The sequence below is a fragment of the Pelophylax lessonae genome, assembly GCF_965119305.1.
Source record: "Pelophylax lessonae genome assembly, chromosome: 1".
Taxonomy (NCBI): domain Eukaryota; kingdom Metazoa; phylum Chordata; class Amphibia; order Anura; family Ranidae; genus Pelophylax; species Pelophylax lessonae.
Window position 1 is genome coordinate 156,035,162 of NC_138768.1, and position 26,272 is coordinate 156,061,433.

The 26,272-nt window shown below is 41.1% G+C and overlaps 1 protein-coding gene across 1 annotated transcript in view; it reads left to right on the forward strand.

The window, feature by feature from the left end:
- Positions 1 to 26,272, forward strand: part of ADGRV1 (adhesion G protein-coupled receptor V1) — a 654,157-nt gene that overhangs the window by 499,277 nt on the left and 128,608 nt on the right. The window contains exon 85 of the mRNA XM_082259824.1: positions 16,202 to 16,318. Within this exon, the coding sequence (XP_082115950.1) occupies positions 16,202 to 16,318 (117 nt within the window). The remainder of the gene's footprint in view (positions 1 to 16,201; positions 16,319 to 26,272) is intronic.

Here is a 26,272-nt window from a genome sequence, read left to right on the forward strand (position 1 = left end):
AGGATCAATGTCCAAGTTCTTGGTTACCGCCTTAAATGTAGATCTCCAACTCCTGTAGTTCTCTGGGCGGTCATCAAATCCAGACAGTCCAGTTGTAATCAACTCTCGTCGAATCATATACTTGCTGAACTCTGCAATGTCAGTGCTTTCAGTTTTTATAGCCACAGGGTCTACTGATGGTGCGCCGTCTTGGACCATGGTTGGTATCTGATGTTGGCTGGTAGGTAGAGAGAAAGGTGCTGCAGATGGGTTTAATTTAGGTAAGGGTCTGTCGTCTGAAGGTCTCTGAGCATTTGAAGTCAAAGAGAGCTGTATCAAAGGGGGTATAGAGTTCATTCTGTAGTCTTCTGCTGTGCCCTTGTAATCTCTATGCACATAGGGTTGTGGTGGCACATGAGCTGCGTAGGTTGATTCACTTGATTTTGTGACGTGCGGTAGTTGTGGAGGGTCTCTGTTAGTAGGTGTATCTAGTTGACCAGCTTGCTTTGGCGACACATTGCCTTCTGATCCACTTGCTTGATGATTATGAGAAGAATCTCCAACTGTAGGTGGGACTGTATTGTCGTGGTTCTGAGTTAAGACAAACTGTAGGGTCCTTTCCACAGGGTCTTGAAAAGCAGCCAAGCTGGTACAAGCTGCTCCTTCTTCTTCCAATAGGGCTTGTTCCAAGACAGATAACTCTGCTAAAGCTACTTCCTTTTCTCTATTCTTCTGAAGAATTTCTAGCTGAGCCTCTGTTTCTGCTTGTATTCTTTCCTGAATGCGTTTAGCTTCTGCTTCCTTGCATTTAGCTTCTGCTTCCTTGCATTTAGCTTCTTCTTCCTTGCATTTAGCTTCTGCCTTGATGGCTGCTTCTTTTTCAGAGCAGGCGGCTTGAACCTGGGCTACTGCAACCTTTTGGCGAGCTTTGAGTATTTGGTCGCTCAGTATTGACCTTATAGAGCAGGACCGCAAAGACTTAGAAGAAGATTTATGATATGAGCGGGCAGACCTAGAAGATTTTCCTGAGTGTCTGGAAGAAGCAGAGTTACAGGATATAGTCTCATATAGCTGTGCCAATCTCCCTTCTATCTGTGCCTTTGCTTCAAGATATGTACTATGCCTCTGCTGGTCATTAGAAGTAAAGTCCTTTAATTCCAATGCAGCTTCCTCTATGTTGGAATGTGACAATAGGGAATAGTACTTCTCAGAAAGTCTTTTATAATTCTCAAATGCCTTCTTAACCCTTGAGAGAGCAGTGTTCAATTGCTCAGAGTTGTTGCTAGTTACATTAGTGGCTGTTATACAACTTAAAGTCTTTTCCCATAATGCAGTCAAGTTACTAGATGTTTCTTCCTTACTTGCTTCATAAACCTCCCTTGCCTTCAAGGATGGGTGAGGGGCTCTGACAGGACGAGCAGAATGAAGTAAGGAGTCTGCTTTATCTTGACTAAATGCAGGTAATTCTGTGAGATCTCTGTCAGACATAATAAGTACTGTATTTCTGGTGTCTTGTTAGAAATCTGCCAGAGCTCAGCTCTGTAAGTAGTGACTTCTGTTAGTAAGCAGGCTGGCTGAGGTATTTTTTGTTACAATAGTGGCTAGTGCTGGAACTAGTTCAAACTGGATCACCTCAGAAGGCTGTAACAGTAATGAAGCAGTAATAGGTGGCTGGTTTCATATGCAGAGTAATGCTTCTGGTGACTCACAGACAAGTTTGGTACTTACAGTTCTGAAGCTGTATATTACCATGGACATTTACTTCAAGTACTTTTTGGAACTGTACTCTCTGAAGCTGTGTATTCCTGGAAATTTACTTTTTGAAGCTGTGTACTCCTGTAAATGTACTTTTCTTAAGCTGCAGAGATACCTATGATGGATTCTTCATGTAAATTTACTGTTCTGTCTCAGCATTGATTGTACCTGTGACCTTCTTGTAGACCCCCAGTCTCTAAGTGTGTGCAGCAGGTTGAATGATGGCTTTAACAGATAGTTTACTCAATGAATAAAGACTCCAGAGGTGTTCTCCAATGCTTCTTTATGCTTCAAGTTAGCAAAGGCATAAACATAGAGGCTTTTCCATAGGTAAATTTACAATGAAGTTACACAGCTTCCACACTCTGCAGTCTCCTCATAACAACTAAACAAAATGGCAGATACAGCAGGAAAATGGAGATGGGAGAAACCATCTAGCCAGAAACAGCAGGGGTGCTAGGAAGATACCAATAACATAGCATAACATAACATGTAATAACAACTGCTAGACAGTTAAAGCTGCGTGGCAGCACAGTGTGTGTGGACGCAATCATCTCACATACCCCTGAATGGTGAGCTATATGGAGATACCCAACTTAAGGATCCTGTAATTACTGAGGTGAATATGCGAGGAGGATCACTTCCTGGGATATGGAACTTTTTTTAGGAAACGCTCCTACATATGTTGTTGACCTGTATAGTATGCAAGGTGTGCGAGCATTTCACCAGGTGGTGGAGCACTGTGTTGTGGTGAAACTGCATGGGAGCATATATTAGAAGATGCACTAAACAAGCACTTTTTTGGACACTTGGGACTTTTATATTTATTATTTTGTATACAGATCAATTTTCACGTGTGGCACATTTTTTTTTATATCAATTTATTTTTATTTTTATTTGCTATCTTTATGAATTAAGGCAATTATACATATTGGTTTTTTTATATGGATATACTGTAAGTATACTGCAGAAACGTAATCACATATCTATATATACAGTGCTTTGCGAAAGTATTCAACCCCCCCCCCCCCCCCTGAACATTTTGACCTTTTGCCACATTTCAGGCTTCAAACATAAAGATATAAAACTGTAATTTTTTGTGAAGAATCAACAACAAGTGGGACACAATCATGAAGTGGAATGAAATTTATTGGATATTTCAAACTTTTTTAACAAATAAAAAACTGAAAAATCAGGCGTGCAAAATTATTCAGCCCCTTTACTTTCAGTGCAGCAAACGCTCTCCAGAAGTTCAGTGAGGATCTCTGAATGATCCAATGTTGACCTAAATGACTAATGATGATAAATAGAATCCACCTGTGTGTAATCAAGTCTCCGTATAAATGCACCTGCACTGTGATAGTCTCAGAGGTCCGTTTAAAGTGCAGAGAGCATCATGAAGAACAAGGAACACACCAGGCAGGTCCACGATACTGTTGTGGAGAAGTTTAAAGCCGAATTTGGACACAAAAAGATTTCCCAAGCTTTAAACATCCCAAGGAGCACTGTGCAAGCGATAATATTGAAATGGAAGGAGTATCAGACCACTGCAAATCTACGAAGACCTGGCCGTCCTTCTAAACTTTCAGCTCATACAAGGAGAAGACTGATAAGAGATGCAGCCAAGAGGCCCATGATCACTCTGGATGAACTGCAGAGATCTACAGCTGAGGTGGGAGACTCTGTCCATAGGACAACAATCAGTCGTATACTGCACAAATCTGGCCTTTATGGAAGAGTGGCAAGAAGAAAGCCATTTCTTAAAGATATCCATAAAAAGTGTCGTTTAAAGTTTGCCACAAGCCACCTGGGAGACACACCAAACATGTAGAAGAAGGTGCTCTGGTCAGATGAAACCAAAATCAAACTTTTTGGCAACAATGCAAAACGTTATGTTTGGCGTAAAAGCAACACAGCTCATCACCCTGAACACACCATCCCCACTGTCAAACATGGTGGTGGCAGCATCATGGTTTGGGCCTGCTTTTCTTCAGCAGGGACAGGGAATATGGTTAAAATCGATGGGAAGATGGTTGGAGCCAAATACAGGACCATTCTGGAAGAAAACCTGATGGAGTCTGCAAAAGACCTGAGACCGGGACGGAGATTTGTCTTCCAACAAGACAATGACCCAAAACGTAAAGCAAAATCTACAATGGAATGGTTCACAAATAAACATATTCAGGTGTTAGAATGACCAAGTCAAAGTCCAGACCTGAATCCAATCGAGAATCTGTGGAAAGAACTGAAAACTGCTGTTCACAAGTGCTCTCCATCCAACCTCACTGAGCTTGAGCTGTTTTGCAAGGAGGAATGGGCAAAAATGTCAGTCTCTCGATGTGCAAAACTTATAGAGACATACCCCAATCAACTTACAGCTGTAATCGCAGCAAAAGGTGGCACTACAAAGTATTAACTTAAGGGGGGCTGAATAATTTTGCACGCCCAATTTTTCAGTTTTTTATTTGTTAAAAAGGTTTGAGATATCCAATATATTTCGTTCCACTTCATGATTGTGTCCCACTTGTTGTTGATTCTTCACAAAAAAATTACAGTTTTATATCTTTGTTTGAAGCCTGAAATGTGGCAAAAGGTCGAAAAGTTCAAGGGGGGCAAATACTTTCGAAAGGCACTATATATATATATATATATATATATATATATATATATATATATATACCTTTAATTATTGTGGGGACACAGTTAGTGTTTGCAGCAGCTGATATTTATTTGTACTCATTGGCAGTGTGCAACGTTTGTAATATTTTAGAGTTTGAGTCAAGACAATAGGGTAAGGAGGGCCCTGATCATGAGAGCCTACAATGCCCCCCACTCCTAATTCTAATCTAAAGTGAACGCTGCCAAATTATCCTTATCAATATTCAGATTTTACATTTTAAAAATATTCTGTATTTTCAGCAAAGAAGCCAATATATATTGATCAAGGTTGAGAATTCTGTGCATGCATGTTCTTTTCTCAGTATTACAATCAGGAACACTATTCTAAGAATTGTCATAATTTTCAGTAATTTTATTTGTGGTCAGCCATGCGCTGGTTTGTGTTTAATAAGAGAAAAGGGCAGGGTTTTATAAAGGAACTAATAGCCTAAGGCTCCATGCACACTTGCATTTTTTTAAGATCCTAGAAGCTGTTATTAGCATTTTGTCTGCTCCTAGAAGCTAAAAAGTGTTATCCTATGTGTCCATGCACACTACTTTAGGCTATTAGCATTTTTTTGAGCTTCAGCTTCTAGGAGCACAAAAATAAATGTTTTTGTAGAGTTTTTTGAGCGTATTTCCAGCAGAAAAAAAGGCTGAATGTTACTAAAATGCTACTAGAAGTTGGCACAAAAATATTATTATCAGCATTTTTCATCCAGCATTTTTTTCTAGCTTATAAAAAATGCTATTGTGCATAAAGCCTAAGTATGGACTTTTGTCTTAAAGTAATAGTAAATCTCTAACATGAAAAATTAACAAAGCATACCATTTTATATTATATACTTCCCTCAATCCAAATTTCCAAGGGTCATTTCTCTTTGCTGTCTTCATGAGTCACTGATATTATTAAAAGTTGACTCCACAGCATCCAGGGTGATTGCCCTCCTCCCCTCCAGCACACAGCAACTGACTGCCAGCCTCAGCTGTGTATACTGTATTTTGCTATGATTCTATATAGAGGGGTGGTGTGTACATCCCTTTCACTCAGGTTTCAGTGTATATGCTGTCAGATCCCCACCCCCAGCTTTCTGCTGCCGAGAAATAGTCTTTGATCTGTGTGTTTTAGAAGGACATAGAGAAGAGAGAGCTGCATATATACAGGTACAACCTATGTCAGGGGATTTCTTTAATCTCTGTGTATCACCTGAGGATTGTCGCTTCATTTGCGTAAGGGCTTACAATCACTGTAAACGGTATTATTACTATTATTATTATATAGGATTTATTTAGCACCAACAGTTTACGCAGTGCTTTACAAAATACAGGAGTACAGTATAGTTACAATACAAGTACAGTAAGGAGGTAAATGCTGCAATAAAACGGTTCAGTACTTTATCTGTACGGGTATTTTTAAACATTATTTTTTTAGTAATAACCTAAGGAAGGGGTCACACAACTGCTTGAACACCCTGGCAGGGCTGTTCCCACTTTCATCCATAGGGGAAACGTCAAACTTGGGCTGGTCATTAGGCACTGTGTCTAACAGTTATATGCTCATCCACAATTTGACTGCTCACCTTCTGAATGATGCAACAATAAATCAGATACTGTAAAATTTCAGTTCTGAGTAGGGATCCACAGCTGCTCAAGTTAGGAAAACAGCTTATTTGGTCAAACAACTAGCCCATTGGAGGAGCTAATATTGGATAACAGTGGGATTGTTCTCTCATTGCTCAGATAAGGGGCCCCTGGAAATTTGGGGGGGGGGGGGGTCTAGTGGCTATTTCTTCACATTTGATGAGAAATATTGTAAAACCTTCTTTTTTTTGTTTCCAAACAAGTTTATTTCGATTAGCAAATCAGAGAATACAAGGTTTGGCAACATTTCTGAAATGACAATATAAAAGTAAAACAATTACATATTGACATGTTGAACAGTTCAAAATACTTGTAAAGGAATAAAGGAAAAGAAGATATGGGAGCGAATTGTCAGTTGGAACATGGTATTTGAGTAAACAATGGGCTTTTTAACAAGTCCGAAAGAAGTTAGCATATGAAGAGTATATAGCCCATAACTGCAAACTAATTTGAGCAGTTTGTATATTATATTGAGGAGGAATTAATTTAGAAATGATTATCATTAAGTACCATATTGTTAGAACGTGTGAATGAAGGGGTGTTGGTGACCAGCACCAAAACCTGGGGTATTCTATCCTTGTATCAGATTGGACATTAAAACGCAAGAAGTAGGGACATGTAAGGGAGGGGACAGGAAAACAAAGGGAGGTGTAAAACCTTCTTGAATGGAGTTGTTTTATATGTTGCTCCCTTGCCTTTACTGATTGAAACAACCTAATAATGTTAGCAGTGACATAATTTGCTAAAATAAACTGGAAGGAAAGCTAGAATTAAAACTGCAAAATACTCTTGCATAACTCTTTTTTCTTAGCAGTGGGATCTGTACAAGTGGGAGATGGGATCAGTTGTATCCTTTGTTCTTCTGTTCTGCTGAATAATTAGGAATTGTTGACAAATGCTTAGCACACTCTGAATAGCGGTCATATGCTGACCCTGTACTTCCTGTTTCATTTATGTTTTTATTTCCAGTAAAAATTAGTTAACGCCTAGGCTGCTAAGAAGAAAGATAATGTATCTGACTTTTATATATACATTTAAAAATGCTGAATTGCCGGAAAAAAAAAACACTTTGAGAGAAAGCTGTAAAACATGCTTACTATACACTTGGGTCCTGGTGGGCTCACCTAGGTGAGGGTGACATTAGTGGGTCTTGTTGTGTGATCCTGATAAAAAGTTGAGGATCCCAAATCCTGCAAGAACAGGCTTCTATACAGTGCTGCACTTTTGCAGGAATTTGGATCCTTTGCTTTCCCAAGATTTTTTTTTTACATTTTTTTTCAATATACATTACTCATTTGTAATATAGTGATTTGTTAACAGGAGGCCGTCGGAGTAAAATATGTGAACCACTTTGCATTTTAATTCAAGATCTACATTAAGCCTAGGCTGGCCATCTAGCATCCCTGGTATGTGTCAAAAGCAAATCCAACATTATTTATCCCACAGTTAAACTTAATGTATGGTTCATCTGGAACTAGTAGTAAGACTGCCACTGTGGAAAAAGTGCTTAAAGGTAAACAGGACTCCCAGGTTTTACTGGAGACCAAACAAAACCAAAGAAAATTCCCAGCTCAACTTACCGACCAGTTGGCAACCAATCAAATTATCTAACAGTGTCAGGAAAGGCTTCGCCATAGCACTAATGTTGTTTCCAGGCGCACACGTATTCGCATGCGTCAACGCGCAAATGTGCAAGCCTCACATCTGGTGCCAAACGGCCTATTTAAACATGACTTCAGCACTGGATAAGTTCTGTTTGGTCTACAATGTTCTGTGTAGTTCCTGCATTCCTGATTCCTGCATTTGACCTCTGATCTTGACCCAGCTTGCTTCCAACCATTCTGTCTGCTACCTGTCCTGACCCCTGGCTTCACCTTGGATTCTGCCTTTGCCTGCTGCACCCGTTTATCCCACATCCGTTGCCAACTCTGCCTGTGTCCTGACTAGGCTGCTGTCTGCTGTACTTCTCTGATCCGTCTGTCTGTTACCGACCCGGCTCCTCTGATCCTGCTTCCGGCTCTTCCAGCCTGCTACAGCTCCTTTGGTCCGGCTCAGCATCTTCTGGCACCTGCTTCCTGCTGTGCATCCACAGTTGTCTTCAGCCAAGTTAAGCCAGTCTGCCTGCACCCAGCCATCCTGCTGGCACATCTGCCACACAGACTTCTTTACTGATTATAGGTGCTCTTACCTCACCGTGCTCTAGCGGCTACTGTCTCACCACCAGTGGCCCTTGAGCTGGAGCTGTACGAGAGGCCTTCCTCCGCACGTCAGGCTCACCAACAAGGTACGTGACAAACAGTATGCGTTAAAAACAGGGGTTTAGTTTGCACACATTTGCAAATACATGCGTAAGCTGCAGAACCACTTCAGGGCACCCCAGTATTATCTGCAGTCCCCCATTCCCCTGTGCCTTTAATGAGGGGTGGTCTCCCTTCAGGCTCACCTGCCCTCTGCTTATCCATTATAATGCATATGCTTCCGCTGTGGAGGCTCTCAAAATTTAGAGATAGGACTGCAGATAATACTGGGGTGCCGTGAAGTGGCTCTGCAGCTTACGCAAGTATTTGCAAATGTGTGCAAACTAAACCCCTGTTTTTAATGCATACTGTTAGACAGGATAATTCGGTTGGTTGCAGACTGGTCAGTAAGTTGAGCTGGGAATATTCTTTGGTTTTGTTTGACATGTGTTGCCCTTTTATATACTCTTTGCTGCAAAGGCCAGCTATAGATGGAGGCATTGGCTATTAGTTTTTACTGGAGGCCAGCAGGTGCAGAGGTTGCACAAGACCACAACAGTACTGAGAATAAGCTAGTTTGTGGTATTAATCACTTTAAGACCGGAAGATTTTGCTGCTTAATGACCAGGCCCTATTTTGCGATTCGGCACTGCGTTATTTTAACGGACAGTTGCGCGGTCGTGCTATCCTGTACCCAAACAAAATTGATGTCCTTTTTTTCCCACAAATAGAGCTTTCTTTTGGTGGTATTTGATCACCTGTGCAATTTTTATTTTTTGCGCTATAAACAAAAAAATTGCGACAATTTTGAAAAAAAAATATATTTTTCATATTCTGCTATATATCATTAAAAAAAAATTTAAAAATCTAAATTTTTTAACATTTTAGGCCAATTTGTTTTCTGCTACATATTTTTGGTAAAAAAAAAATCGCAATAAGCGTATTTTGATTGGTTTGCGCAAAATTATTGCGTTTACTAACTACGGGATAGATTTATGTCATATTTATTGTTGTTTTTTTTTACTAGTAATAGGGGCGATCTGCGATTTTTTGCGGGACTGTGACATTGCAGCGGGCAGATCGGACCCCTAACTGACATTTATGACACTTTTGGGGGTACCAGTGACATTACTACAGTAATCAGTGCTAAAAATATGCACTGTTACTTTAATAATGCCATTGGCAGGGAAGGGGTTAACCCTGTGGGTGATCAAGGGGTTAAATGTAAGCCTAGGTGAGTGATTCTTACTGTGGGGGGGTTGGGCTTTTGAAATGATCATAGAGACATGCGATCCTATATAGCAGGATCGCGTGGTCTCTGTGATCATGTCAGGGAGAAATACAGACGGCTGTGTTTATATCAGCCGTCCGTCCTTCTTTGTTGGGGGGGCAGATTGCCGGTGTCAGGCAGCCATCTGAATTGCCTGGCACCCTCACTGGCTTCCCCGCTGACGATCGGGGGCAGGAGCACACCTCCGGCGGCGTGCAATCTCCCCCTAGTGGCCTCCCAGGCAGATGATGCCTTTTAACGTGATTTTGCCTGGGAGAGCCACACTGCCGACGTAAAAGGGCAGTGCAGCTACGGCAAGTGGTTAGGCCAGAGGTCTAAGCCTGAGACCTGAGCAGCAAGGCTGCAAAACAAAGCCAGGATGCAAAGGTAGATTATATTCATTTGTTTTCCACATTTGTGATGTAGGAAACCCTTGCAAAACATGGCTGGATCTTGGGGGGGGGGGCTGGGGAGGGCTATGCCCCCCCATATTTTCATTGTGTCCTCCCAGGTTGGTCTCCTCATTGACACTGTACCTGGCTGGCTGAGTTCCTTCCCCCATTCCCACATGCCGGGACACAAGTGGTGCAGTGAACTGTGTTCAGTAAATTCCAGGCAGCGCCAATGGTAGAGAGGAGAGAGCAGGCTGTACTCTGCCCTCCCCCTCCTGTCACTGGAGCGCTCCTCCACACAACAGATCACACAGAATCACCACACAGTTTGATTACCTGCCCACAACACATATTACCTGTTGCCCGGAAATGAGCAGTCCATGCAGGAGATAGGGTGAGGGTAATCAAACTGTGTAGTCACGATCTAGCAATCGTGTGTGCAAGGAGAGGGGGGGGTGTGAAATTTACAGGTGGGGGAACACAATGTGGGGTGGAGTTGGGGGGGGAGTGTAACAATAATATGTGCATGGTATGAGAGGAGGAGGGATTGGCAGCTATCTGTGCTAGGAAGGGGAATTTGGGGAGGGGGGAATTTGCTAGAAAGAGGGATGTGCTAGGAGGGGGGGGGGGAACAGGATTTGGGCTAAGACAGGGATCTGGAGGGGCAATTTGTGCTAGGAGGGGGTGGGGGAATTTGGATTAAGAGGAGAGGGCTGGGGAGTATTTGTGCTAGGATGGGGGATTTGCGTGGGGAGGGGGAATTTGTGTTGGGAAGAATAATTTGGACAGGATTGTGCTAGGAGGAAGGATTTGTGCTAGGAAGGGAGGTTGTGGGGATTATACCAAGAGGGTGGATTTGGGTGATAGGATTTGTGCTGGGAGGGGGAATTTAGCAGGGGGGGGGGGTGGGTTGGCAGGGAGGATTTGAGCTAGGATGGAGAATTTGAGGGGAAAGAGAATGTGTGCTTAGAGGGGTGATTCTTTTGGGTAGGGAATATTTGTGGGGGTGGGAATCAATGGATTTGAGCTGGGAGGTTGGATTGAGTGGCAACGATTTGGGCTGAGAGGGTGTATTTGGACTGAGAGGAGGAAAATTATTGCATTGTTGGGGGAGAATTTCGACTCTCAGAGGAAATTTATGCTCAGGGGGTGAGCGTCTGATCAGTGCTGGGTTTTTTGTTTTTTTTTTAATGAGGGGAGGGATTTATGCTGAGACATGAAATGAGAACACTCAACAGATCTCTTCCTACCCTCACAGCACATAACAGAGATCAGATTTCCTTACAGAAAAAGCCTCGATCTGCACAGTGTGTAGCTCGCTGTGCTGTTGCAGTTCTGACCTGTGAAATTTCCGATTGGAATGGCAGCTGCAGTACCCACCTACACACTGTGAAGTTGGATGCTGTGTCTGTAAGAGAATCAGATCTTACCTATATGAGGTGTGGAGTAAAGGAGCTCTGAGTACCCAGGCTGTGTGCAGTGTCAGGGTGGGAGGAGGAGATCTGCTCTTACAGTAGTGACCCTTTCCTCTTCTCTGCTAACCCCTTTTCTCCACCCTGCTGACCCCTGTTATAAGCTCTGTTGACCCCTGTCCTCTGCTCTGCTGACTCCCTGTACACTGCCCTGCTTAGTCTTGTACACTCCTCTGCTGACCCCCCGCACAAAGTCCTGCTGCACACTGTTCTCTGGTCTGATAACACACTGTACACTGTCCTGCAAATGAATGGTCTCTGTAGACTGCCCTACAAACTACTGACCCTAACCTGTGTAAAAAAAGATCAGTATACAGTATACTCCCTCTGTCTGCCAGAAGCTACTTCAGTTGGAGAGGAGGGAGTGCCAACAACAGATGGGCGATAGGAGCCTTTGTGTAATGTCACCACTCCCAAGCATTACCAGCAATTGGTGCACTCTCCTCTCCCCTGCAGCTGGTGCTGGCTGACACAGAGTAAATTGTAGAAAATAAGTAAGCATACAGTTCTTTCTTACAAAGGTTATCTTATAAGTAGTTAGGTTTTGCATGGAATTTTACTTTAACTGTTTGTCAAAATAGCTGCGCCTTGTTACAAATACTAGTGTGCTTATATTTGCTCTCAAAAGAACTGTCTAGCCATCAAATGGCTGGTGTTATAGCGGATAACCTGTTCACATGCTAAGATGGCAGCTTACCTGGCTGTAAAAAATAGGAGGGCTTGGTTCTGCTTGAATTAAAGGACAAAACAGTTTTAGTCCTGGGTGCTCTATGCTATCTGCTTGCAGGGTTAGACTTGTGGAAAATTGGGATGTAAGGAGGGTTGTGATTGACTAGTTGTTGTTGCCAAACTGCTTGAGTCCTTGCCCTGCTTCTTCTTGGATAGGACAACAACCTACCTGTTGGTAGATGAAAGCCTTCACCATATTGTTCCAATCTCCTTAGGCCCGCTCATGACATCTCTGGCCTTTGGCCCTCAATATTCAAAAAAGTGATGCATTTTCTGCACTTTATTTGAACTTCTCAAAGATGGCCATGACATCTACAGTAACATCACACTGACATACTGACAGAATATATCAATGCAGAACGCCATACACAGGAACAGACATTCTGTGACAGTCCTTTGGGCACACAGTGCCAGCACATAACTTGTAAGCCATCTTTTCTTAACTTCTCCTTTATCTTTGGCTGATTTTTAAAAAAAAAACAAGTAACCTATGGCCAACGTTAGTGATGCACATGGGTGGGACAAAAGGAAACTTATCAATGTATGAATAAGTGATGCAAAAGTAGAGAGATCTGGCAAGGTAAATGAAGTAAAGCTGGCCATAGATGAGTAAAAAAAAAAAATTGAAACAAAAATTGAATAGAATTTTCTTTCGATCTAACATTTGAAGGCCCAATCATTGTATCAGTGAACTTCATAATTTTTCTGATCGTTTTCAAAAATATTTTTTTTTTTTCTGATTTATTTCTACTACTAACCCTACTGCTCATATGCATTTACCTTAGAATTTTTTTTCCCAAACAATTGACCTACAAATGATTAGAAAATCATTTGGAAAAAAATCTCCAACATGTTTGTTCATTTGTGATCTTGAAACGGAAATTGACTGTTGCAGTAAACACGCTAACCATACGATAACTGAATGATCGTTGTACCCACTTGATTTTTCCTTTGACTGTCTTTTCATCTGTGGCCAGTTTAATGCAGAAGGTGGAAAAATGTACAATCTTTTAGGTGTTGAGAAAGCTTCACAAGGTAGAAATACTGGTATCCAGGGAAAGTGGTTTTGTGGGTGAATTGCTCCATGTTTTAGTGTCCTGTTTAGTCCCAATGGCCATTTTGGCAAATGAGAGCATGTAAGAAAAATAATGCAATTGATAAGATATTTAAAAAAAAATATATATATTTTTTTTCTAGGACATAAGCCTGTATTTACAACATCAATAAGTAGCATTGGAAACTGCTGAACTCAGGTTTTATTTTTCTTATAAAGGAATGTTAATCTCAAGTTGTTTTGAATAAGGTTTTGCATGACAAGATAGTTTGTTATTACATTTCAGGAGGAGACAGTCTAATGCCTTTATTCATGTGTTTAAGCTAACTGTTTTCATGCTCGTTTAAATACATTTTGCAAGAGACCCCCAGTTGTGCAGTAATACGTCTGTTATGTTCGAACTTGCCATATTTTGTTTATACTGTACATGAACTTGAATACTTTTGAGAGCTGAAAAACAACCATGCCGTGGCATGTTACTGGGCTTATCAAACCAAACGTAAGACTACATTAATCCCATTAGCTCTGGGTTAGCAAGCTCATGGCATTTTACATTCAGGTCTCTGTGCTTTCCAATCGTGATCTACTGATCAAGGAAAACCAGTTCTCTCTTGATTCTTACAGTTGATTTTACAAGGATGCCATGTAGAAAAATAGCACCCAAACTCTTTTAAATTCAAACACAGATATTGTATTGTCCAAAGCTTGTGTTCTTCCAGCTGATTTTCTCCCATAAAACTACCAATCAGAATCTTCCTTCCAGGAAATTTTAAAACATATTTAGTGTGTAGGAATCCTCATTGCATTGGGGTGTAATAAAGCATAACTTTTAGATTAACCTAGGAACATCACATTGATTTTTTACAATTAAATTTTATATCATCGCTAGGGAACAATTGAGCTATTATTTACAGCTTCACAATCCATGCTCCATTATTTGCAATTGTTTTGTTGGTTCCCTGTGCTGGTTGGGACTAAATTAACTTTTTGTCACTTTTTTAAAATGGTACTGGTTGGCTTGATGATAGTTTGATCTTTTCAGTATCATTTAGAGATTTATTTGCCAGGGTAAAGGTTTTATTTGCCTAACCAAATTACAGTGGCAAGAAAAAGTATGGTAAGCCCTTTGAATTAATTGGTTTTCTGCAGTAACTTGCCATAAAATGTGATCTGATCCTCATCTAAGTTACAACAATAGACAAACGAATTTCTCATGTCTTTATTAAACACACACATTAAACATTCACAGTAATGGAGAAAAAAGTATGTGATCCCGTAAACTAATGGTGGAGGTGTGATTTGGAGCTACAGTGATTGATAAAAGACACTCAAACATTTTAAGATTGCTGTTAATAAGAAACATCAGCTGATGTGAACCAAACCTTCCCAAAAAGGAGCTCTCTGAAGAGTAGTTGATCTACATGAAGCTCCTCAAAGTGTTTAGCCATTCTTTAATTGACAGACAAATTGTCTATAAATGGAGACAGTTTAGTACTGTGACTTCTCTTCCAAGAAGTGGGTCCCCAGCCAAGGTGATTCCCAAGGCACAACACAGAATCCTAAGCGCCGGTTCACACTACCGCGGCACGATTTCGGGGGCGACCTGTGCAGTCGCGTGCACCGCAACTTCGGCGCGACTTGCAAGGACTTCATATAACGATGTCGCCCCGAAGTAGTACAGGAATTACTTTCTAAGTCGGAGCGACTTGAGTCACTCCTATTAGAATGGTTCCCCATAGCACTGCATGGACCGCGACTTGTCAGGCTGACCAGTCGCCTGACAAGTCGCGGTAGTGTGAATGGGTACTTAATCCTCAATCCCATGGCATAACACCATGAAGGAGGCCGCTGCTCTCCAAAAAAACAAACAAACATTGCTGCATGCCTGCAGAATGCCAAAGAGCACCTTGACAAACCACATTACTGGTAAAAAAAATTTGTGGACTGATGAAACATAAATTTACAATGACCCTAAGCATTGAAGTAAATCCATCACTGACTGGGCTCAGAAAAAGAAAATGTGCCTTTGGGAGTGGCCCAGTCAGAGCCCAGACCTTAACCCCATAGAGATGCTATGGATGGATCTCAAGAGAGCCATTTACACCAGACATTCTACAAGTGTGTCTGAACTAAAGTATTTTTGCAAAGAGGAATGGTCAAAAATCTGATCTGTTCTGATCCAGAGCTACTAAAACTGCTTGCTTGAAGTCATTGCTGCCAAAGAAAGTTTGAGCAGCTATTAATTCCTTGAGTTCACATACTTTTTTCTCCAGCAAAGGGGAAGTTTTAATGGGTGGGTTCAATAAAGACAAGAGAAATTAAAATTATTTGTATGATATCCGCTTAGTTTATCCATTCTTACCAAGATCCTCAGGATCTGAACACATTTTATAGAAAATTACTGTAGAAAACCAAAAGGGGGTTCACATACTTTTTCCAAGTTTGCTTGTCACTGCATACAATTGATCTATGGGGAAGAAGGGTTGGATGGTTCCCTGTTTAAACAGAGGCTATAAGGTATGCAAGAATAAAATGAAAAACAGATTGACTGTACCCATTAACCTGTATCTCATCTCAGTCAGCTAGGTTTGTACTTCAACATGTCTACAGCATGAACTTTGGTCCGTGAGGCTTAATTTGAAAACCACCAAATGGCCTTTTCTCTGTTGTCACCTTAGGGACATCATAGGGTTAGGACAAGTAGGGATTACTTTATGGTGCAAATATCCAGTGCACTTTTGCTTCCAATCTTATTTTTTCTTTCCTGAAAATGCTAGGTTAAAATCCATCTTGATAGGTAAAGTTCATCAGACTAATTTAGACTTTTAGGCTGGAGAATTTATTAGATTCATATTTAGGCTCTTTAATCTCCAGAGGCCATGACCCATAGGAAACCATTATTGTCACAGTCCCGTAATCACATGTACACCATGATCAATTTAACTGTATTGCTAATGAACTTTTGCTCCAGAAAAATTTGGTTTCTTTAATAGAATTCTTCTGTTCTGTTGCAGATCTCCTTCCTGGCCTCTGCATACATTAGCCGAGAGCTCTCTAATGAAGGCTGTGCCGGTCTGGCAGCTATCACACACTATTTTTATCTCAGCCAATTCTTTTGGATGTTTATTCAGGTAAGAAAGCCAAAATACCCTTTTATTCAGCTTTAATAAATCACGAATACATAATTTTTAATTACTCCTCACCTAAACCAATATTATCATTTTTGGATGATTCTGATGGGTTGAGGCACACACTAGTAAGATTTTCCTACACTGGTTTGTGTCTGTCCTCACCTAACAATCCAAATTAAATGAGTCACTACTGACAGGTGCAATTACCAGTTATTTAATTATTCAACTTTATAGAGACTCTACTGAGGAGTGTGAAACAACTTTGGCTTTACAGTGGCGGTGGCTGTTAAGCAGAGCTGGGACATCTGAACTCTAGAGCCTTAGAAATAAGAAGCCATTAAGTAAGGGTTCTAACCCTTCCAACTGCTACAACATTTTTTATTCTCTTTTTTGCCTCATTAGACAGCATTGAGACTACAGTTAAAACCTGACGGATGTTTTAGCCCTTTCTCCTTCAACCCAACAATAAAAAAGCTTTGCCTGGAACTCCACTTTAAAGCCAACTCTTTTATTTCATATTGAATAGAGTGTTATAAGGTTTACACCAGATATTTTTGGTCTCTGTCTCCGTGTTGGGGAGCTTCACCCTCACTCCCAGTTCTGAAGAATACCTCAAGCCAGCAAGTGTGGGAAAGTCTTCCCAGTGGCAACACACATAGTAACAATACCCTGGCCAAGTTCTAATCTCCTATCCCACCTCTAATAAAAAAGTTCTTATTATTTCTGTATCCCGGTTGGAGAGTTTTCCCTTTACTGCCTTTCCTGGACAGGTAGCAAGGAAAAATCTCCACAATTGAGTCACAGCAAAAATACGTGGCAGATATTCTACGCTATCACAACTCCATGCAAAACAAATACATATTTTGGCTACATAAATGGTCATTTGCCATATATAAATATACATTGGTTTAAAAATGTACATTGGTTGTGTGGGTGAATGTACAATATGCACATATACAATATATGATGTATGTACGTATATATATATATATATATATATATATATAATGTTTATCCCAGACCCTATGTTCTATGTTTGTTTTCCAAATGGGACACTGTAGCCCTTAAACTTATAAAGCTTTTCTAGGGAGTTGTTCTTCATCATATATACATAGTACTTTTTTATTCTCAGCCATAAACATATTTGATTTGCTTGAGTATGTTATCTCACCTTGCATTGTGGAATTCAGATAAGACCAAGCAGTTCCAAGCAGAACAAAACTTAATGACGTGGGTTCCAGTAAAGTATTATTTGCTGACATTTCATGTTTGCTTATATTTTATGTAACCACATAGAACTCAAAATGCATTATTTTAATACTCAAGGAGGGTCACACCACCTAATTACATTCAGCACCATGTTCTGTGTTATTGGTTGTGATATCTGCTGTACTAATCTTATCTTCTGTTATTAATATGGAAAAAATTATTTGAGCCTTGACAGAGTAAGAGGTGTTCTCCATACACCCACACTCATGCTTCTCACTCCTACCTGCTGTTTAGTTTTAGAACATTGTAAGTGTGTGTTCCCTAATAGAAGGATATGCTAAATGAGAGTTGGAAGTTATGGTGCTTCCCTCTCCAAGGGTATACATACTACAGACAATATCATGTTTATTTTAGGTAATGTTTAGATCTTAGAACCTGTGGACACACAGAGCCAGCGTGGGATTGAGCCCACAAGAATTCACTTGGAAGTGGGGAGGGGCTAGGTGCTCTGGTGGAAGACCCCAGAAGAGAAGGATTGGGGCTGCTACCATCCCCAAGTCCAGTGAGGAGAGAGAGAGCTGCTCTTGGGCACAGCGCTGGATTAAGATCGTGCTCAGGTAAGTATTTTGGAGGAGGGTGGGAGCTGACAATAGGTTTTTTTTTTTACTTAAAAGCATTGTAAAGTCAGAAGTTTTTTTTAGCTTAATGCATTCTATGCATTAAGATAACAAAACCTGTGTGTAGCAGCCACTCCAGCACCCCCTAATACTTACCTGAACCCCATCTCTCTCCAGCGATGTTGACAAGTCCCTCGGCCACCAGGGATTGAGACACAGCCAAGGCGCCATTGGCTCCCACGGCTGTCAATCAAAGTCAGTTAGCCAATCTAGAGAGAGAGGGGGCGGGATCGTACGGCAGGTCTGTGTCTGAATGGACACAGGGAGCTGCAGCTCAGTTCCGGTGCCCCCATAGCAAGCTGCTTGCTGTGGGTGCCCTCAATAGGAGGGAGGAGCCAGGAGCAGCAACGAGGGACCCAAGAAGAGGAGGATTCAGTCTGCTCTGTGCAAATCCAACTGCACAGAGGAGGTAAGTATAACATGTTTGTTATTTACAAAAAAAAAAACTGACTTTACAATTACTTTAATGCAGAGAATGCATTAAGGTAAAAAACATTCAGCCTTTAGAACCACTTTAACCACTTAAGCCCCGGAAGATTTTACCCCCTTCCTGACCAGACCCCTTTTTTCAACTTGGCACTTTGTGACTTTAACTGACAATTGCGCGGTCATGCAATGCTGTACCCAAACGAAATTTACGTACTTTTTTTCCCATAAACAGAGCTTTCTTTTGGTGGTATTTGATCACCTCTGCAATTTTTATTTTTTGTGATATTAATAAAAAAAGAGCAAAACTTTTGCGAAAAAATGCCATTTTCAACTTTGTCTTTTAAAAAATATTCAATATACTCAATGTATGTCATTTTTTTTGGCCAAAATATATTTAGCTATATGTCTTTGACAAAAAAAAAATTCAATGAGCGTATTTTTATTGGTTTGCGCAAAAGTTATAACGTCTACAAACTATGGTGTAAATACTGAAATTTACGCAGCTTTAATTTCTGACTGCCTATCTCATTTCATGAAGTGCTAAAATGGCAGGGCAGTACAAAACTCCCCCCCAAACTACCACTTTTTGGAAAGTAGACATCCTAAGAAATGTTCTGAGAGGCATGTTGAGCTCATTGAATATTTAATTTTTTTGTCACAGGTGTTTAAAAAATGACTAAAAAAAATTTTTTTTTTTTTACACAAAGTGGTCAATGAAATGATATATTGCTCACACATGCCATGGGTATATGCGTAATTACACCCCAAAATATATTCTGCTGCTTCTCCTGAGTACAGGGATACCACATATGTGAGACTTTTTGGGAGCCTATCAGTGTACGGGAGCCCGAAAACAAGTCACCACCATCAGAATTTCGAAGGGCGTACATTTTTCATTGCATTTTTTCACTACCTATAACGGTTTAGGAGGCCCTGAAATGTGAAGGTACCAAAACCCCCCCCAAATGACCCCATTTTGGAAAGTAGACACCCCAAGCTGTTTGCTGAGAGGCATGGTGAGTCCATGGAATATTTTATATTTTGCCACAAGTTTTGGGAAAATTACAATTTTTATTTTTTTTTTTACACAACGTTGTCACTAAAAGATAAAATTCTCACACATGACATGGGTATATGTGGAATGACACCCCAAAATACATTCTGCCACTTCTCCTCAGTATGGGGATGCCCCATGTGTGAGACTTTTTGGGAGCCTAGCTGTGTACAGGACCGCGAAAGCCAATCAACACTCTCAGGTTTTCTAATGGTGTAAATTGTGCATGTCACCTCTGCACTACCTGTCACAGTTTCGGAGGCCCTAAAATTCCAAGATAGCACAAAACCCCCCCAAATGACCCCATTTTGGAAAGTAGACACCCAAAGCTATTTACTGAGAGGCATGGTGAGTCCATGGAATATTTTATATTTTGCCACAAGTTCCGGGAAATATATATATACTGTATATATATATTTTTTTTTTACACAAAGTTGTCAGTAAATGATATATTGCTCACACATGCCATGGGTATATGTGAAATGACACCCCAAAATACATTCTGCTGCTTCTCCTGAGTACAGGGATACCCCATGTGTGAGACTTTTTTGCAGTCTAGCCGAGTACAGGCCCCCGAAAATCAATCACCACTTTCAGGCTTTCCAAGGGCGTAAATTGTTGATTTCACTCCTGACTACCTATCACAGTTTCAGAGGCCATGAAATGCCAAGACAGCACAACCCCCCCCCCCCCCCCCCCCAAATGACCCATTTTCGGAAAGTAGACACCCTAAGCTATTTGTAGGGAGGCATGTTGAGTGTTTTGCAGATCTCACTTTTTGTCACAAAGTTTTGGAAATTGAAAAAAGAGGGAAAAAATGCATTTTCCTGTTTTTTCTTCATTTTCAAAAAAAATGAGAGCTGCAAAATACTCACCATGCCTCTCAGCAAATAGATTGGAGTGTCTACTTTGCAAAATGGGGTCATTTGGGGGGGGGGGGGGTGCCATCTTGGCATTTCATGGACTTCAAAAGTGTGATAGGTAGTAAGGAGTGAGATCAACAATTTACGCCCTTATGCCCCATACACACGTGCAGATTATCTGCAGACTTTTGTCTGCAGACTTACCAAAACCATATAATATGAGGTCAAACCTAAACACTTTCAATTTGTATGCAATCCGGCAGGCCCTTGCACTACATAGAAAAGGTAAATCTGAAGACAAAAGTCTGCAGATAATCTGCACTTGTGTATGGGGCATTAGAAAGCCAGAAGGTGCGGATTGGTTGTCCGGGTCCTGTACGCGGCTAGGCTGCCAAAAAGTCTCACACATTGGGTATCCCTGCAATCAGGAGAAGCAGCAGAATGCATTTTGGGGTGTCATTTCACATATACCCATGGCATGTATGAGCATTATATAATTTACTGACAACTTTGTGTAAAAAAACAAAAAAAACAAATAATAATTTTCCCGAAACTTGTGGCAAAATATAAAGTATTCCATGGACTCACCATGCCTCTCAGCTAATAGCTTGGAGTGTCTACTTTGCAAAATGGGGTCATTTGGGGGGGTTTTGTGCTATCTTGAAATTTCAGGGCCTCTGAAACTGTGACAGGTAGCGCAGTGGTAAAATCAGCAATTTACGCCATTAGAAAACCTGAAGATGGGGATTGGTTTTTGGGGTCGCGTACACAGCTAGGCTCCCAAAAAGTCTCACACATGTGGTATCCATGTACTCAGGAGAAGCAGCAGAATGTATTTTGGGGTGTCATTTCACATATTCCCATGGCATGCGTGAGCGATATATCATTTAGTGACAACTTTCTGTAAAAAAAAAAAACAAATTGTCATCTTCCCGAAACTTAGGACAAAATATAAAATACTCCATGGACTCAATATGCCTATCAGCAAATAGCTTTGGGTGTCTACTTTTCAAAAAGGGGTCATTTGAGGGGTGTTTGAACAGTCCTGGCATTTTATGCTCAATCTTAGCCACACATCACCCACTCTTCTAACCACTTGAAAACCAAGCCTTTTCTGTGACTTTTTGACTTTTTGTTTACATGAAAAAATATTTTTTTTTTGCTAGAAAATTACTTTGAACCCCCAAACATTATATATTTCTTTAAAGCAGAGGCCCTATAGAATAAAATGGTGAATGTTGCAAATTTTTTTGTCACACGGTATTTGCGCACAGATTTTCCAAACGCAATTTCTGCAAAAAAAAATACATTTTTTTTTAATTTATTGCACAAATACACTATATAATTCCAATTTGTTTGGTAAAATTTAAAATATGATCTTATGCCGAGTGCATAGATACCAAACATGACATGCTTTAAAAATTGCGCACGCCTATGCAGCGGCAACAAAGTACGTACATTTTTAAAAGCCTTTAAAAGTCTTTACAGGTTACCACTTTAGACTTACAGAGGAGGTCTACTGCAAACATTACTGCACTCGACCTGGCATTTGCGGCGATACCTCACATGCATGCTGCAATTGCGGTTTACATATGACACTAAACCAACGCTTGCATGCGCCATTGCGCGCAAGCACGGGGGGGGGGGCTTGATTTTTTTATTTTCTTTTTATTTTGCTTTTTTATGTTATTTTGACACCTTTCCTTTCATTTTTTTTTTTTTTTTTTTAATCATTTTTTTTGTTATCACAGTGAATTTAAATATCCCCTATGATAGCAATCTGTAGTGACAGGTACTCTTTTTTTAAAAAAATTGGGGTCTTTTAGACTCTAGATATCTCCTCTGAATTTAACGCATCTGACCACACCAAAATTGGTTTGATAAAATACTTTCCCAATTTCCCAATGGCCCTGTTTATTTCTGGCGAAACAGAAGTCATGAAATGCTCGTAGCTTCCGGTATCTTAGGCCATAGAGATGATTGGAGCCATTCTCATCTCCAATTAGCTCTATGGTTAGATAATTGAACCACCGGCTGCACTCTCGGGTTAACCGGTGGGACAGGAGAGCCCGAGAAAAACCACGGAAGGCGGAAGGCGGCGGTGGGGGGGGGGGGTCCCTTCCCACTGCATGGAAAAGCAGTCTAGTGGCCAATTATCCGCTAGGATTGCTTTTACATGTAAGCCGACCGCTGGCTGTAAAAAACGATACCAAGATGATGCCTAAATCTGCAGGCATCATCCTGGTATAACCACTCAAAGTCCAGCAATGTACCAGTACATTGCTGGTCCTTGTTTGGCATATAGTGTAGGTTTTTTTTTTTTTTTTCATGCAGCCTGTGGGCTGAATGGAAAAAAAGAGAACCTATCAGTAATCAGCACAGGAATAATTTGTAGTATTACTCATCATTAGCCGCCCAAACAACCACCCACTGAATTTAATGATGGGTATACACGACACTATCCACGCATACCAAAATAGGATTTTAACTGCAGTGATGAAATCAGAAAATCACCACAGCTGCTGCCAGCAAAAGTATCCATATATGCTGAGCGCAAACGCTGTTTGTGTCAGAATATATAAAATCAATGCCGTGGCAGCCGACGAGTACCTGCAAAAGAAACAGGTCACAAAAGAATGAAAAACAAACAAAGTACATTAAAAGTACAGTAGGAAGAGTAGAAGAACATATAAAATGACTGACACAACAAAAGTTCTTGGATCCTTTTATTTTTCTTTCTAACTGTTGTTTCTTGATTTGGGACTGCGATTTTCCAGCTTGGGTCTCTCAAAATGTCGATGGACATCCAACATCCTTCGAGACCCTGTGTTTGTGTGCCCTACACTGTGTCGTGCTGTACCCTACACTAGAACTCCACTAGTGTATGGTAGCGCTCAAAACATTCCCCGATGCAGAGACCAGGTTGGTCAGGACATTTGGGACAATAATAACGGGTGTCACGCCTAAATCCGCGCCTGCTACAGACATGATATCTTCTTTGGGGGTGTCTTTGGGTAGGGGTACTAGGGAGGACATGTGAAAAATGCCTCTCATGCAGCCGGCTCACTGCATCTGGAAGGGGAAGTTGGGCAGGCATGCAGTTCGTCCTGATGCCCTGTATAGGATAAAGGCGTTCAGCATCGCCAATTGGAATAAATAAACAGACACTTCTTTGTACCAGCGTCTGGCTTTACGGGCAACTAAATACGGCGCCAAAAGCTGGTCGTTAAGGTCCACCCCTCCCATATTAAGGTTATATTCGTGGACACAGAGTGGTTTCTCCATAACGCCAGTTGCCGTAGGGATTTGGATCGTCGTGTCTGCGTGAAGGGATAACAGAACATAAACATCCCGTGTATCCCTCCACTTCACCGCAAGCAATTTGTCCGTTTTCAAGCAGGCTCTCGCCACCCGACTAAGACGGGATGTTACAAGCTGTTGGGGGAAGCCCCGGCGATTAGGTCGCATCGGTGCCACATGCGCCAATTTGTAATTCAGAAAGATGACTAAATAGTGTCACGCTCGTGTAAAAGTTGTCCACGTACAAATGGTACCCCTTTCCGGATAAGGGTGACACCAAGTCCCAAACAATCTTGCCGCTGCTCCCTATGTAGTCTGGGCAGTTGGGGGGCTCCACACAGCTATCTTTTCCCTCATAGACCCGGAAACTAACTGTATAACCTGTAGCCCTGTCACACAATTTATACAGCTTGACCCCGTACTTGGCACGCTTGCTGGGGAGGTACTGTTTCATAGCAAGGCGGCCAGTAAATTTAATCAGGGACTCGTCAACGCAGACAACTTGTTCAGGGGTGAACAAGGCTGCAAACCGCTGATTGGCCTGGACCTGATGACTGATCGGTTCTGAACCCAATCGAGCCATCGGCGGCGGTGGGGGGGGCGTGGGAGCGCGCACAGGACCGGTGGGAAGTGCCGACGTAGCCCTACGTTACTCTGCCTGGCCGGGGCTGACTGCCGACGTAAATAGTCGTGCAGCGGTCGGCAAGTGGTTAAAATGAATTCATCAAATATGTTTAAAAAAGCCTATATTTGGTAATTAGCTGTTGACCTTAAAAAAACAGACCTTTTCTTTGCTCATTCAGGAAAAAGCAACACGTTTGTCTGAATCCCCTGGGCAGCATATACTGTGCTTTCCTTTATTCCCTGCTATTTCTTCCAGTACATGCTTCCAGGTATAGAGAAGCTTGCAACCCATCCAGTTGACAGTGCTGAGCCAGTCATCATTGGCACACAGGAAGTTATAGCCTTGTGTAAACTATGACTACATGGATTTAAAATTCACACAGATATCCTTCCACTTCTAGCTGGTGAATTGACAATATTGAAATAAAAGTAAAGGTAAAAAAAAAAAAAAAAATAGGTAAATAATAAAGGTAAATATAGAAGTCTGCATAAAAGTGAACCTAGTGCTTTGCCTTGCACATGGAAAGCAGTGAGCAGCTTTGCAAATAAATGGCAAGTGTTAATGAAAGATCTGTCTCTATTCCATTAGTACATCAACCTCAAAGTCTACATTAACCACATACTGTAAATATGCAGCCTTTGTGATACTGAATAATATTCCCTTGAAAAATATTACATTTTCTGTTAGCGAGCTGTACAGACTTATTTATACTACACTATTCTATATGTTACACTTTAATTGTTATATAAGTGGGAGGAATCTGACTTTATGAGCACGACACATATAAGGATTATACAAGTTAGTAACAATATTGTTGTATTGGAGTGCCTGCAGCTCTTCTTCCTTAGTAAGCGCAGTCATACATTCTGAATCTATTATTTATACTACAGATTACAATGTTTTTATACTACACTCTTTATCGGAAAATGTTAAAGATCTAAAATAATGTCACAGCCATCAGGTCTGTTTATCACACGTATCCTCATTATACGTTATGTACATAATTAGTAGGGATGAGCTCCTGGTTCGGTTGAACACAGGTTCAGACTGGACGTCGCTTGTTTGAGTGTCTGTTTGAACGTTGGATTTTCAGCCTGTTTGAAAATCATATACAGTAGCAGGTTTTTCTCCTACTACTATATATGGCAGCTTTCTTCTTCTCCTGTTAAGCTTGTTAAAGTGGAAAAAAAGTCTAACTGTAACTATTCCTAAAAATGCACTTCTCCCAGAAATACCAGCTGTTGCTGAGCACTCCCTTGCACAGAGTTGCAGGATCACATGACCAGACCAGATAAAAATAGGTAAGCAGACAAATCTTTTTTGAACAGGTTAGGCGGGATAGGTGGGGAAATGGGGAAATGAACATTTTTAAGAATAGTTATAGGTAGGGTTTTCTTTCCCTTTAGAGAAGCAGATGGTGTCTGCACCTGCGGCTTCCTTCCCCATAATTCATATTAGCCCCTTGAGGTATGAATTTTAAGGGGGACCCCATGCAAACATTAAAAAAATGGCCCCTTCAAATTTCATACCAGACACTTGGAAACCCCACACAAAAATCCACAAAAAAATGTGGGGTCCCCTCCAGAAATCAACTCCATAACTAGAGCAAGCAGTCTGGCAGGCCAGGAAAGGGGGAGACAAGCGTGCACCCCCCCCCCTCTTTAAACTGAACCAGGCTACATGCCTTCAACATGGAGGGGACCTTGCAAAGCACCTTGTCCCCTTCAGTTTTTGACAAATCCTTTAAAAAAAAAAAAAAATCATACAATGTACATCCAATGCTAAGGGCATGTGGCT